This window comes from Nyctereutes procyonoides, unplaced genomic scaffold (assembly GCF_905146905.1).
Source record: "Nyctereutes procyonoides isolate TBG_1078 unplaced genomic scaffold, NYPRO_anot_genome, whole genome shotgun sequence".
Lineage (NCBI taxonomy): Eukaryota > Metazoa > Chordata > Mammalia > Carnivora > Canidae > Nyctereutes > Nyctereutes procyonoides.
In genome coordinates, this window is record NW_026575044.1 from 7,145,434 (window position 1) to 7,162,001 (window position 16,568).

Here is a 16,568-nt window from a genome sequence, read left to right on the forward strand (position 1 = left end):
GGCTGAGACATCAGCAGAGGGAGAAGCAGGCTCCATGCAGGGAGCCCGATGTGGGACCTGATCCCAGGACTCCAGGATCACGCCCTGGGCCAAAGGCAGGTGCTAAACCGCTGAGCCACCTAGGCTGCCCCGAAACTCTGTAACTCTTAACCAATAACTCCCCAAACCTCTTTCTCCCAGCCACTGGTAGCTGCTAACCCTCTCTATGTCTATGAACTTGCCAATTCTAGCTATTTCCAAAGAAATGAAATTATGTAGCATTTGTCCTTTGTGTCTGGTTTATTTCACTTAGCATAATGTTTTCAAAGTTCATTTATGTTGCAGCATGTATGAGAACTTCATTCCTTTTTACAAGTCAGTAATAATCCATTATATGTATATACATTGCATTTTGTTTATACAATTCATTTGTGGCTAAACACTGGGGCTGTTTCCACCTTTTGGTTATGTGAATAATGAATGCTGTAATGAACAATGACACACAAGCATGTGTTCCAGACCTTGCACACAATTACTGGATATATACCTGAAAGTGGAATTGCTGGTCTATGTCCATTTTGAGGAACCACTAAAAACTATTTTCTACAGCAGTGAAACCATTTTACAATCCCACCAGCAACATACAAGACTTTCAATTTCTCCACATCTTCACTGACATTTATTTTCCTGTTTTAAAAAAAATACTAGCCATCTTAGTAGATGTGAAGTGCTGTCTCACTATGGTTTTGACTACCATTTCTTAATGATGAATGATGTTGTTCATGATCTTTTTCATGAGTTTACTGAGCATTTTTATATCTTCTTTGGAGAAATGTCTAGTCAAGTCTCTTGTCCATTTTTTAATTTGGCTGCTTGTCTTAGAGTTGTAGGAATTCTTCATATACTCTGGATTTTTTTTTTTTTTATACTCTGGATTTTTTTAAAAAAATTTTAACTGGAGTTCAATTTGCCAACATATAGCATTAACACCCAGTGCTCATCCCGTCAAGCGTCCCCCTCGGTGCCCGTCACCCAGTCACCTCAACCGCCTGCCCACCTCCCTTTCCACTACCCCTTGCTTGTTTCCCAGAGTTAGGTGTCTCTCATGCTTTGTCACCCTGATATTTTCTCTCCTTTCCCCTTTATTCCCTTTCACTAAGTTTTATATTCCCCAAATGAATGAGACCATATGATGTTTGTCCTTCTCCAATCGACTTACTTCACTCAGCATAATACCCTCCAGTTCTACCCACATCGAAGCAAATCGTGGGTATTTGTCATTTCTAATTGCTGAGTAATATTCCATTGTATACATAAACCACATCTTCTTTATACATTCACCTGTCCATGGACACCGAGGCTCCTTCCACAGTTTGGCTACTGTGGACATTGCTGCTATGAACATTAGGGTGCAGGTGTCCTGCTGTTTCACTGCATCTATATCTTTGGGGTAAATCCCCAGCAGTGCAATTGCTGGTTGTAGGGCAGATCTATTTTTAACTCTTTGAGCAACCTCCACACAGTTTTCCAGAGTGGCTGCACCAGCTCACATTCCCACCAATAGTGCAAGAGGGTTCCCCTTTCTCCACATCCTCTCCAACATTTGCTGTTTCCTGTCTTGTTAATTTTCCCCATTCTCACTGGTGTGAGGTGGTATCTCATTGTGGTTTTGATTTCTATTTCCCTGATGGCCAGTGATGCAGAGGATTTTCTCATGTGCTTGTTGGCCATGTCTATGTCTATGCGTTCCTCTGTGAGATTTCTCTTCATGTCTTTTGCACATTTCATGATTGGACTGTTTGTTTCTTTGCTGTTAAATTTAATAAGTTCTTTATAGATCTCAGATACTAGCCCTTCATATGACAGGTCATTTGCAAATACCTTCTCCCATTCTGTAGGTCGTCTTTTAGTTTTGTTGACTGTTTCTTTTGCTGTGCAGAAGCTTTTTATCTTGATGAAGTCCCAATAATTCATTTTTGCTTTTGTGTCACTTGCCTTCATGGATGTTATCTTGCAAGAAGTTGCTGTGGCTGAGTTAAAAAAGGGTGTTGCCTGTGTTCTCCTCTAGGATTTTGATGGATTGTTTCACATTTAGAACTTTCATCCATTTTGAGTTTATCTTTGTGTATAGTGTAAGACAACAGTCTAGTTTCATTCTTTTGCATGTGGCTTTCCGATTTTCCCAGCACCATTTATTGAAGAGACTGTCTTTTTTCCAGTGGATATTCTTTCCTGCTTTGTTGAATATTAGTTGACCATAAAGTTGAGGGTCCACTTCTGGGTTCTCTATTCTGTTCCATTGACCTATGTGTCTGTTTTTGTGCCAGTACCACACTGTCTTGATGACCACAGCTTTATAGTACAACCTGAAAGCTGGCATTGTGATGCCTCCAGCTCTGGTTTTCTTTTTTAATATTCCCCTGGCTATTCGGGATCTTTTCTGATTCCACACAAATCTTAAGATGATTTGTTCCAACTCTCTGAAGAAAGTCCATGGTATTTTGATAGGGATTGCATTAAATGTGTAAATTGCCCTGGGTAACATTGACATTTTCACTATATTAATTCTTACAATCCATGAGCATGGAATATTTTTCCATCTCTTTGTGTCTTCCTCAATTTCGTTCAGAAGTGTTCTGTAGTTTTTAGAGTATAGATCCTTTACCTCTTTGGTTAGGTTTATTGCTAGGTATCTTATGCTTCTCAGTGCAATTGTAAATGGGATTGACTCCTTAATTTCTCTTTCTTCAGTCTCATTGTTAGTGTATAGAAATGCCACTGATTTCTGGGCATTGATTTTGTATCCTGCCACACTCCCGAATTTCTGTATGAGTTCTAGCAATCTTGGGGTGAAGGCTTTTGGGTTTTCTATGTACAGTATCATGTCATCTGCAAAGACGGAGAATTTGACTTCTTTGCCAATCTGCATGCCTTTTCTTTTTGTTGCCTGATTGCTGAGGTGAACACTTGTAGTACTATGTTGAATAGCAGTGGTGAGAATGGACATCCCTGTCATGTTCCTGATCTTAGGGGAAAGGCTCCCAGTGTTTCCCCATTGAGAATGATATTTGCTGTGGGATTTTTGTAGATGGCTTTGGAGATGCTGAGGAATGTTCCCTCTATCCCTACACTCTGAAGAGCTTTGATCAAGAATGGATGATGTATTTTGTCAAATGCTTTCTCTGCATCTATTGAGAGGATCACATGGTTCTTGTTTTTTCTCTTGTTGATATGATCTATCACATTGACTGCTTTACGAGTGTTGAACCAGCCTTGCATCCCGGGGATTAATCCCACGTGGACATGGTGAATAATCTTCTTAATGTACTGTTGGATCCTACTGGCTAGTATCTTGTTGAGAATTTTTGCATGTGTTCATCAAGGATATTGGTCTATAATTTTCCTTTTTGGTGGGGTCTTTGTCTGGTTTTGGAATTAAGGTGATGCTGGCCTCATAGAATGAATTTGGAAGTACTCCATCTCTTTCTATCTTTCCAAACAGCTTTAGTAGAATAGATATCATTTCTTCTTTAAACGTTTGATAGAATTCCCCTGGGAAGCTATCTGGCCCTGGACTTTTGTGTCTTGGGAGGTTTTTGATGACTGCTTCAATTTCCTCCCTGGTTATTGGCCTGTTCAGGTTTTCTATTTCTTCCTGTTCCAGTTTTGGTAGTTTGTGGCTTTCCAGAAATGCATCCATTTCTTCTAGATTGCCTAATTTATTGGCATACAGCTGTTCATAATATGTTTTTAAAATCGTTTGTATTTTCTTGGTGTTGGTAGTGATCTCTCCTTTCTCATTCATGATTTTATTAATTTGAGTCTTCTCTCTCTTCTTTTAATAAGGCTGGCTAATGGTTTATCTATCTTATTAATTCTTTCAAAGAACCAACTCCTGGTTTTGTTGATCTGTTCCACAGTTCTTCTGGTCTCGATTTCGTTGAGTTCTGCTCGAATCTTTATTAACTCTCTTCTTCTGCTGGGTGTAGGATCTATTTGCTGTTTTTTCTCTAGCTCCTTTATGTGTAAGGTTAGCTTTTGTATTTGAGTTCTTTCCAGTTTTTGAATGGATGCTTGTATTGCGATGTGTTTCCCCCTCAGGACTGCTTTTGCTGCATCCCAAAGATTTTGAACAGTTGTATCTTCATTCTCATTAGTTTCCATGAATCTTTTAAACTCTTCCTTAATTTCCTGGTTGACCCTTTCATCTTTTAGCAGGATGGTCCTTAAACTCCAAGTGTTTGAAGTCCTTCCAAACTTCTTGTTGTGATTTAGTTCTATTTCAAGGCGTTATGGTCTGAGAATATGCAGGGGACGATCCCAATCTTTTGGTATCGGTTCAGACCCGATTTGTGACCCAGTATGTGGTCTATTCTGGAGAAAGTTCCATGTGCACTTGAGAAGAATGTGTATTCAGTTGAGTTTGGGTGTAAAGTTCTGCAGACATCTGTGAAATCCATCTGGTCCAGTGTATCATTTAAAGCTCTCGTTTCTTTGGAGATGTTGTGCTTAGAAGACCTATCGAGTGTAGAAAGCGCTAGATTGAAGTCACCAAGTATAAGTCTATTATTATCTAAGTATGTCTTAACTTTGGTTATTAATTGATTGATATATTTGGCAGCTCCCACATTCGGGGCATATATATTGAGGATTGTTAAGTTCTCTTGTTGGATAGATCCTTTAAGTATGATATAGTGTCCCTCTTCATCTCTCACTACAGTCTTCGGGGTAAATTTTAGTTTATCTGATATAAGGATGGCTACCCCAGCTTTCTTTTGAGGACCATTTGAATGGTAAATGGTTCTCCAACCTTTTATTTTCAGGCTGTAGGTGTCCTTACGTCTAAAATGAGTCTCTGTAGACAGCAAATAGATGTGTCTTCCTTTTTTATCCAGTCTGAAACCCTGTGCCTTTTAATGGGATCATTTAGCCCATTCACGTTCAGTTACTATTGAAAGATAGGAATTTAGTGTTATCATAATACCTATTCAGTCCCTGTTTTTGTGATTGTTTCCTTGGACTTCCTCTTTCTTTTACAGAGTCCCCCTTAATATTTCTTGTAGAGCTGGTTTGGTGGTCACATATTCTTTCAGTTTCTGCCTCTCTTGGAAGCTCTTTATCTCTCCTTCTATTCTGAATGAGAGCCTTGCTGGATAAAGTACTCTTGGCTGCAGGTTCTTCTCATTTAGGACCCTGAATATATCCTGCCAGCCCTTTCTGGCCTGCCAGGTCTCTGTGGAGAGGTCTGCTGTTAACCTAAGACTTCTCCCCATAAAGATTAGGGATTTCTTGTCCCTTGATGCTTTAAGGATCTTGTCTGTATCTTTGGAATCTGCAAGTTTCAATATTAAATGTCAGGATGTTAAATGGTTTTTATTGATTTTAAGTGGGGGATCTCTCTATCTCCTGTATCTGAATGCCTGTTTCCCTCCCCAGGTTAGGGAAGTTCTCAGCTATGATTTGTTCAAATATACTTTCTGATCCTCTGTCCCTTTCAGTGCCGTCTAGAACTCCAATTAAACGTAGATTTTTCCTTCTGAGGCTGTCATTTATTTCCCTTAACCTTTCCTCATGATCTTTTGTTTTCCTCTTTTTTCCTCAGCCTCGTTCCTTGACATCAACTTGTCTTCTATGTCACTCACTCGTTCTTCTACCTCATTAACCCTCGTCGTTAGGACCTCCAGTTTGGATTGCAACTCATTTAACTGATTTTTAATTTTGGCCTTCTTAGATCTAAATTCTGCAGTCATGAAGCCTCTTGATTCCTTTATGCTTTTTTCCAGAGCCACCAGTAGCTTTATAATTGTTCTTCTGAATTGGCTTTCTGACATTGAATTGTAATCCAAATTCTGTAACTCTGTGGAAGAGAGTACTGTTTCTGTTTCTTTTGTGGTGAGTTCTTCCTTCTAGTCATTTTGCTCAGTGCAGAGTGGCTAAAAGCAAGTCGTACTGGAAAAAGGAAGAAAAAAGAAAAAAAAGGGGAGGGAACAAACAACAAACAAAAGACAAGGAGGGGTGTTCTCTGATTCTATAAACTGTAAGTCCTTCGACTTCCCCTGGAACTTTCCAGTGCTGCTTGGTCAAGAACTTGCTCTTCCCCTGTCCTTCCAGCTGGTCTTCTGGGGAAGGGGCCTGCTGTGCTGATTCTCAGGTGTGTGCACCTGGGGGAGCTGCCCCGCCCCCTGCTGGGTGCCGGGCTCTGTGGGAGCTGTTTATCCTATGAGGCCCCTGCTCCCTGGCGCCCTGCTCAGTTCCAGGCACAAGGCGACACCAGGAGGAACAACAACAGTGGCGGCAGCCAGCTCTCCAGCTCTGGAGTCAGCTCTACCAGCAACTACTGCTGTCTCCCAGTCCACAGGGGCCTGGATGCTCTGGGGGCGGGGGGTGCTGATCTGCACAGCTCAGGGTCGATGGTGGCAGGAGCGTCCTTATTGTCCTGTGTCCTCCCAGCCTCCGCCTGTCCCAAGGGGAGCGCCAGATCCTGGGCTATGTCCCCCGGCGCCCTGGGCTCCAGGGTCTGCGCCGCTGGAATTGTGCTCCCGGGCTGCACAGCCCCCTCTGCACAGAGCTGCTGCCTGAGCGGCTCCCGGGGCCCCACCGGGTGCACTCCAGCCCTTTTCGGAGCTCCGCCCGTGGTGTGTGGCGCCCTCTCCCCTGGGCCACACTTCATCTGTTAGTAGCCCCGGGAACCTGGGGGCTCCACTGCCCCTCCTGGGATCCTGCCTGAGTTCCCTGTGAGCGCCTTTCCGTCAGGGAAGATTGGTAAAGTTCCTGTTTCTCTGGGACTAGACTTCCCTGTCCTGGAGGCACTCGCTACCTGGCCTTAGCCCAGCTCCTCGCGGGGCGGGGTGGGGGGAGGGCCTCCCTCTTGGATGCTGTTTTATTTATTTTTTTCCCGTCTTCCTACCTTGATAGAAGTGCAAACTCTTCTCACTGTAGCATTCCAGCTGTACTCTCTTTAAATCTCAGGCCAAAAGGGACACAGAACATAAAGACTTCTAACTCTGGGAAATGAACTAGGGGTGGTGGAAGGGGAGGAGGGCGGGGGGTGGGGGTGAATGGGTGACAGGCACGGAGGGGGACACTTGACGGGATGAGCACTGGGTGTTATTCTGTATGTTGGTAAATTGAACACCAATAAAAATTAATTTATAAAAAAAAAAAACCAATTTAAATGCAAAAAAAAAAAATAAATAAATAAAGGTGTCCTAAATAGTAAAAAAAAAAAAAAAATCTCAGGCCAAATTCGTAGGTTTTCAGGATGATTTGAAAGTTATCTAGGTAAGTTGGTGGAGATAGGTGACTTGGGGATCCTACTCTTCCGCCATCTTACATACTCTGGATTTAAACCTTTATAAGATATATATAATTTTGCAAATATTTTCTCCCACTCTAGGTGTTGTCTTTTCATTTGAGGGGTAATGTCCTTAGATATCCAAGTTTTTTATTTTAACGAAGTCTCATTTACCTACTCTTTCCTTTGGGGCTGGTGCTATTGGTGTCATATCTAAGAATCCACTGCCAAATCTAAGGTTATGATGGCTTATCCCTATGTTTTCTTCTAAGAGCTTTATGGCTTTAGCTCTTAAATTTAGGTCATTGGTCCATTTTAAATTAATTTTTATATGATGTGTGGCAGGGATCCAACTTCATTCTTTTGTATATGGAAATCCAGTTATCTCAAGCCTCATCTGCGAAAGAGTCTATTCTTTCCTACACTGAATGAACTTAACACTCTCAAAAAAATAAGTTGTCCATTGTAATAGTTTCCTAACAAAGTATCACAAGATGGCTTAAAACAACATAAATTTATCCTCTCACAGTCTGGACTCTAAAAATCCAAAATCAAGGAAATAAGATAGGGCCTTATTTCCTCTAACACTTGTGGAGAGGATCTTTTCTTTCCTTGCCTCTTCCAGCTTCTGGTGGACTCAGGTGTTCTTTGGTTTCTGGCAGCCTGTCATCTCCACTTCTGTTTTTACATAGCTGTTTTTCCTCTGGGTCTGTCTTTTCCTTTCCTTATGAGGACATTGAGTCATATTAGATTAGTGTCCATCCTAATGACTTTATCTTGGCTATTTCTAAATAAGGGCACATTTGCAGGTATGGAAGATTAATGCTTCAATACGTTTTATAGGGGGACACAATTCAAACCAGATACAGCCACAGATATATACAGAGGTTTATTTCTACGCTCTCTATTCTATTCCACTTGTCTATATAGAGTCTGCCTTTATACAAGTCAGTATCACCAGCTTTGTAGTGTTTTGGAATCCTTTTCAGGATTGTTTTACCCTTTTTTTTTTTTTAATTTTGCCAGACTTTGACAAGTTTTTACTTTGCCAAACTTAGCCAAACTCTTCAGAAACATCTTTTATTATCAGTCTTTATTATGGGTCACATTTTTCTGCTTCTTTACAAGACTGAGTTTTTATTATATACCAGACACTATAAATTTTGCCTTTTGGGAATGTTGGATATTTCTGTATTCCTATAAATATTCTTGAACTTTGTTATGGGACATAGTTAAGTTACTTGAAAAGAGTGTGACCCTTGGGTACGCTTTTCAGATTTAGATGAAGGCAGAACTCAGTCTATGGTAAATTACTCGCTACTACTGAGGGGGTAGAGATCAGATCAATGCCTCATGAATTACGAGGTTTTGCAGTCTTGCTGTTAAGAGAGGCACCATTCCTGACCATGCTACTGCCCCACACTGTCAACTCTATCCTTTTCTTTGCTTTTTTCCCCCCTCTCTGGGTTATTTTCTTCACATATCTGTGCTAAACAATACTCTACAGAATACTGAAGGATTACCCCTGCCAAGTTCTTTTTCTGTGTACCTCTTTCCTCTCTGATGTCCTGTGAACTGGAACTACCTTGTTCTCCTTAGACTCACAGCTTTCTCCCTCCTCCTCAGAAATTGTCAGACAACTTCCATTTGTTATACATAGTCCAGGAATAGACACCATAACAGTCATGTCTCTTAATATTCTTATTTCCATCTAAGACGAGACTTATCCTGCAAGCTCCTTAAGAATCATTCTCACATTTCCTGGCTGGTTGATACAAATGCCACATAGAAAGCACCTCTTCACTCTCTGGTAAATGAGCTCCCCCTATTTGTGCCTAAGATAGGGTCCAATTCTATGAGGCCTTTATCCAAACAGAATCAGTACTGCCTTTTTGTCAGTTGGCACTCTCAACACCTTATCTCACTGAGAACCACAAAAAATATCTGTACTACTCTATTCCTAGCACTTATGTTGTTTAATTAAGGTGTCATTGTATGCAACTTACTCATACACTACACTTAGTACATTCATATACTATACTCACATAGCTATATAGTGGCTTAAGTTTTATTGTCCCAGAACTGTAAAATAAGTTCCCTAATTTTAAAGTAAACATGTATAACTAACATATGTAAATTTGATTTTTCTAGGGATAACTCAGGGTTTCTCAATCTCAGCACTATAGATATTTAGAGCCAGATACCTCCTTGTTGTGTGTGTTTAGGGTGGGGAGAGAAGTATGCTGTACACTATAGGATGCTTAATAGCACATGTGGCCTCTTGGCCTCTACCTACTAAATGTCAGCTGTGACCACATCCAACCTCCCACCACATTTAACAATCCGATATTGCCAAATGTCCTTTGTGCAGGGGGTGGCAAGATCACCCCAGCTGAGAACTACTAGGCTAACAGAATGAACATTTCTATCCTTAAGTATTTGTTTACAGTTTTTAACAACAGAAAAAGGAGGAAGAGTAAGGGGATAAGACTTAATTCCAAACTGACAGGAACCTGTTAAAATAACTAATTCTCAAAAATCTGGAGATCCATTTTTCTAATTACCTTACTCAAATACATTGTAAATATGTTTTTTTTAATTTTTTTTTTTATTTATTTACGATAAATAAATAAAGAGAGAGAGAGCCAGAGACACAGGCAGAGGGAGAAGCAGGTTCCATGCACCGGGAGCCCGACATGGGATTCGATCCCGGGTCCCCAGGATCGTGCCCTGGGCCAAAGGCAGGCGCCAAACCGCTGCGCCACCCAGGGATCCCACATTGTAAATATGTTTTAAAAGTAACTTCTTTATACATAATGCAGTAAATACCATCAATCTTTAATTATGCTCAATCTACTGAAAGGTATCATAATGAACATCTTGAAAAGAAGCAGAGAAACTAATTTCCCTATCACTGAAGCATTCATTATTAAAATTCAGTTTTACTTCATGCTATGCTAATTTTATGAATTATTTACAAGTCTTAAAGTACATAATGTGAAACTTCTTACTTGAAAATAAACTTCTCTACTCTAAGATCTCATTTTTCAAAATATATTCCCCAAGACTTAAAGCTAATTTTTAGGCGATTCAAGAGGGAGAAAATTAATTAAACTGGTAGCTAGAGTTAAAAGAAGGAGAGCCAGAAAGTTCAAATCTATGTAGTGTTATTCTCCAAAGGAACAGAAGAATATTTTATACCAGTTCCAGGTTTTGAGTAGACACGTCTAGAAGTCTAATGCAATTACCTGCAACATGAGCTCACAGTCATCTCTTCCAACAAAAATCATTTCTCGTGGCAGCCTGTGGCGAGTGCCTCCACTGCTCACCAAAAACCAGGATGTTAAGCTCATTTTCTGCTTAGCTTCTAAGTCTCTGGCAAAACTACGTCATCCTGCAGAGATATTGAAGAAAAACATACATTCAGAAATTTTTAGCTTTAGTATCTATTCATCAAACTTTTTAAAGCAGGCTTAAGAATAGAACTGCATTAATCATCTACTCCTAGCTAAGTAAACAGTCCAGAGGTCCTACAACACAATAGATTTACCAAATTCTCAGGAGTGTATTAAGTCCAAAGACTCAATATTAAGAGTTCAATTAAAAAGGAAGATATTAAATTAAATAGTCAACCAATTCACACTTATCACACTTCTGAAAGGCTTTGAGCACAGCTTATAAAGGTCTACAATTCTCAAGTAAATGATCATGATATTATGTTAACCTGAGTAAAAACCAACATTATACAAATAAATGTCTGATTTATAAATAATTTGAGAAAGACGAAGTTCAAATGTATATATTTGATATCTGATTAAGAACTGTAAGTAAAAACCAAAGAAATTGTCAACGAAGCACAGACCACTGAAAGAACTTTTAAAACTATGCAATTGCAATTTCTCTGTCCTCACATGTACTTCACTTTCTTAGGACATTTTTCTAGAGTAGCAATTTTTTCGTTTTTTGTTCTTGGAACCCATTACACCCTTTTGTTTTATTTTTTTAAAAATTTATTTGAGAGACAGAGAGCAAGAGCGAGAGAGAGCATGAATGCGGGAAAGGCAGAGAAAGGGAGAAGCAGACTACCCAGTGAGCAGGGAGCCCATGCATGGCTCGATCCCAGGACCCCAGGACCACGACCTGAAGGCAGATGCTTAACTGAGTCAACCAGACACCCCTCATTTCACTATTTTTTAAAAAAAGAACCCCAAAGAGCATTTTGTTTATATGGGTTACATATGTCATTTACCATAAAAAGAAATAAAAACTGAGAAACGAAGATTTATTCATTTAAAAAAGAAGGCCTGCCTTCATTCAGATAATTAGAAAAGAGAAATTTATTTATTTTATTTTATTTTATTTATTTTATTTTATTTATTTAATTAATAGTTTTCTCAAAGAACTGTAGTTTTTTCTTTGATACTACATCAAAACTTTGAACTTCAAGTTTCTTGAAGTTTACTTATAATAAGATATCTGAAACTTTTTATAGTATGCTACATGAAAATTCATCTTCAACTTTGAAGGAATCTTGTATTATAAATTCATCATTTGGAAAATATTGGTTCCCTGAGTTACACAGATCTTCCAAATGATGACACATTCATTTTATTATTTAAAAACATCCCATTCATTAATTTCACCACTCATCTCCTCAAAAAAGCCTTTAAGTGCTAGGTAGCTGTGAGGATCATGGTGGCAGAATCAAGTTTTCTAAAATCCTAATTTTCTCTTGAAACCTCAAATTTTATTGACAACAAAATACTACCAGTTCTTTTTTTTTTTTTTTTTTTGAGATGACAGGCTTTGTTTGCAAAATACTCAAGTCTACAAAACCATAAATTTGCCCATCAGTCATTGTTTCAAGTAACAAGGTGCTCCATGAAACAAGTGGGTAGTGAAGTTCACAACTCAATGATACAGATGCTTCCCACTGGGACAACCAGGTACTTTGGTATACAACATAAGTGCTTTATATGTCCTTCCAATTACTTGTACAGAATATTAAAAAAGATGTGACTCATTTTTACCACTTTATCAAAGACATTCTTAAGTGAAACTGGATTTTCTTTTTTTTAACTGCAGGTACATGGCAGTGAAGGATACAATTACTATTAGTATAGTTCGGCCTAGATCTATGCCAAGCAACGAGCAGCTTTACCCACCTTTCTTTTTATACTAGAAGTTCAAAAAAGGTAAATAATGTTTTGATGTTATTATGAAAATAGTTTTAACCTCTTGAACCTCTGAAATGGTTTCAGAACTCCCAGAGGCCTGTGGATTGAGCTTTGAGAACCACTGTGCTACAGAAGGTGGCTATGTCATTTAGAACTTAAACTTTGGAGTCAGATTGACAGATCAAGAATCTGTCTTGTCTCTTGATTGCAACACTTTACTTTTTATACAACATGACCTGGGGCAAAGTTACTTCTCTCCTGCTCATTAGTTTATTCTTTCCTAAAATAGGGTAATGATAGTATCTACTCAATACTTTTTTCTTAGGAATCAAAAAACTATTTGTAAACATTTTTTCCAAGAAATGGCACATTCTGGGGATCCCTGGGTGGTGCAGCAGTTTGGCGCCTGCCTTTGGCCCAGGGCGCTATCCTGGAGACCCGGGATCGAATCCCACATCGGGCTTCCGGTGCATGGAGCCTGCTTCTCCCTCTGCCTGTGTCTCTGCCTCTCTCTCTCTCTCTCTCTCTGTGACTATCATAAATAAATATTTTTTAAAAAAAAGAAATGGCACATTCTGTTACAATTTAAATAGAAGCGAATTATACTACGGTGAACTGAAACATTCTGCAATAAGAACTATATCTATACATTAAAGCAAAATCCTACAAAATGTAGAATTTTATGTCAAGGTAAAAATATCATGGATTATAAATTTATCAGCACATACAAGAAACAGTGGGTTTCACTAAAACAGGCAAATAATATTCTGTAAAATCCAAACAATAGGGACTACTGGATTTTGGCAGCTCAGGGCATGACTCAATCTGGAGATCGAGTCCCATTGTCAGGCTCCCTGTGAGGAGCCTGCTTTCCCTCTGAACTATGTATCTGCCTCTTCTCTTTCTCTCCATGTCTCTCATGAATAAATAGACAAAATCTTAAAAAAAAAAAAAAAAAAGCCTAAACAATCAAGTCTTGCTCCACTCTCAGCTTACCAATTGATATGGTCAATTTATTTGGGTTTTTAAATCTTTCATCCACCTAACTCTGTGCTGGAAATGTTGTTAATCTTCCAACTGTCTAGTCTCTATCAAATTGGCTTTTAGCATTTCACATGTACATCCTGGCCAAGTCAACACAGAATCAAAAAAATTTTATGCAAGAAAAACCCTCCAATCTAAATACAGCATTTAAGTTGCATACTGCATTTATAAACCAACAAAAGAACAATTTTGAAACATGATAATAAGTAAGCTATTATTTATATATTTATTTAAAGGAACTGGAAAACAAAAAACTACAATAAGACATGTTAAAAGGAAATGAAGTTAGTCTAAACACTGAAAACTAAAACAGCACAGCCAAACATGGTAATGGGAATACAACATTTTCAAAATCAAATTTTATGTGAACATTGTTTGTATGCTACAAAAACACTGTTTTAAGTATTTAGACAACATCAAATAGAATTATATTAATATACAAATATGTACCCTATAATTCTATAATATAAATATACAAACAATAATTATAGTTTATCCTTGAACAGTTCGAACTGCATGAACCTGCTTATATGTGGATTTTTTGATACAGTATGATAATTACAATTTCTCTTCCTTATGATTTTCCTAATAACATTTTTCTTTTCTCTAGCTTACCTAATTCTAAGATTATAACACATAATACATGTAACATAACAATATGTGTTAACAGTTTGTTATTGGTAAGGCTTCTGGTCAACAGTAGGCTATTAGGAGTTACATTTTAGGGGAGTCAAAAGTTATACATGGATTTGCAACTGTGTAGGGCTTGGAACTCCTAACACCTGTATTGTTCAGGGGTCAACTACATATAATTTCATAAAATATGAAAATAATGGCTTTTAATATATATTTTTGACTTTCACTGACACTTAAAAGATAAATAAACAAATACATAATTTCTGAAACAAAATAAAAGTTATCCTCAAGATGAGGGGTATTTATTTACTGGAGTGGTACAACGGCCTTGAGACCTCTTCTAGCTTCTCAACAGCAGGTGGGAATGAGATATCACAAAAAAAGCTACTGCTTTTCCATTTTTACATAGGGCTCTCTCCTTATCTAAGACAGCTTTCTCACCGGTCCTTCAATTCCAATGATCTTTTTCTACTCACTGAGTAATACAAACACTCACACACAGATAAAACTGAAACCTGGTTGAGAGTTTCCTCAAAGACCAAGCTAGGTTTCAGCTCAGGATCCTCTAAGGGTTGGGGGAATAAGAAGCCTTTGGGTTCAACAATTGTAGAGAAATGCCCGAGGTGTTGACCAGATGTGACAGCAGTTACATTTCCTTGTACAGTTTCTGGATGAGCCAAGAAAACATGTGTTTTGGAGTAGACTTTCTGAATTAAAACCCCAGTCCCTCGTGCTAAGTGACTCAAAACCCCCAAAATGACAAAAATAACAACAAATGCTTCTCAGTTTTAGATATATCTGTACAAAGAAAAAAAAAAAACCCAAAGAGAATATCTAAAGACAAAATGAAACACAGATATGGTATCTTATAATACCTGGCATATGGAAGGTACCCAATTAATGTTCGTCTCCTTCTCTCCCTCTCCTCCTAATCTTTTCTGCCAAATAATACCCTAAAGTTGTAACTTGAGACTAGAACAGTATCAACCAAACAAGTAACATTTACTGAGTATTTTCTATGTCAATTCTCTAAAGTATTCACTTAAAGGACACTTTAGGATAAAAATTGTGACAATATAATGTAGCTCATGGATTAATCATAAAATTAAAAATGTTAGTCTTTATATTTCATTCATATTTCAACTCTAGAGAAGTTTAATGGATCATTTATTAAAATTCCTACAACACTTTCTCAAAGCATGAACAGTCTTCATTGGGATCTAAAGTCTGATTGTACAGAGGATCATTGAGTTTTTTGAAGACTGCAGGCCCAGGCCCTCTTACATATTCAAATTATACCACAAACTATAACCTTTGCCCTGTGATTCTGCATTCTTCCAATCAGAGGTGGGGTATAATCTCCCACTCCTTAACTCTAGGCTCTGCCTTATAATTTGTTTTGGCCAACAGGATGACATCAGTATACATGATCCAAATAGAGCCTAAAATGTGCTTGGGCAATTGGCTTGCCCTCCTGCACCTGTGCCATCACAAAAAAAAAAAAAAAAAAAAAGAACATGCCCTGGCTAGCCTATTTGTCCAAGATGAATGAGAGATATGTCAAACAGACATAGATCTAACATGTAACTTGAAATAGGGTGGTCAGTATATCATCCAACCTCCAGCTAAACAACAGATATATGAGCAAAAAATAAAAATGTTGTTTGAAGTCCCTAACAGATGTGAGCTGATTTGCTTCACCACTGACTATAATGCACACGGAGTATAATTTACTAAAATACAGTATCTTTCCGTAAGTACATTCAGTCCAATACATTCACTTGAGTATCTTTAGAATTTACAAATGAAATGTTTTCATTGTCTCTTTTCCCTATTTACTCTTTTCTTGATGGTAACATTTATTTGTATAATTAAATATAAGGCTGCTATATATATCACAGAATTAGAGGTAAAGCTCTCAGCTTATTGTAACAAAGAACCAGTAATTGGAAAATCCAGCAGTGCTAGAAAATGCAAGCTCCCTTTCTTTGGGTGGGGAGGCAATATTCTTAGTTTACTTTTTTCCCCTATGGAGTTCAGTTTACTACAGGTGACTACTCCCATATCCCTCACTAATGGGCAATAAACACACTGCTGATATTGTAAGAGCTAAACAAAGAAGTGGTTTAGGGGGTTTCACTGCTCTAGTTGCAGTTTCTACATATTAATCTCCTTGGCTAAGCAAAGCACTTCTACTCTAGTAAGCAATTTAATTCCTAAGCTTAGGAATATCAAAAAAATGTGGAAACAGGAAGCTCCAGGAATCCACTTCTCCATATAAATGACTATTGAACTCCTAATAACTATATGAAGTAACTGTTTGGGGGCTCTGGTGTCTAGCCAAACAACTGCTAAACTTCAGTATTTTGCATGGTAGCACGTACCATCCCCATTTCCTATTCCAAAAGCTCCAAGAAGTAGCTTGTGGATATCCTCCT

General features: G+C 38.4%; 1 protein-coding gene across 12 annotated transcripts in view; it reads right to left on the minus strand.

Annotated features, from left to right (window-relative positions):
- Window positions 1–16,568, minus strand: part of CEP170 (centrosomal protein 170) — a 134,430-nt gene that overhangs the window by 89,876 nt on the left and 27,986 nt on the right. For all 12 annotated transcript variants that reach the window (XM_055323748.1, XM_055323747.1, XM_055323746.1 and 9 more), the window contains exon 2: window positions 10,522–10,667. In XM_055323748.1, coding sequence (XP_055179723.1) covers window positions 10,522–10,626 — 105 coding nt within the window. In that variant the 5' untranslated portion in view covers window positions 10,627–10,667. The remainder of the gene's footprint in view (window positions 1–10,521; window positions 10,668–16,568) is intronic.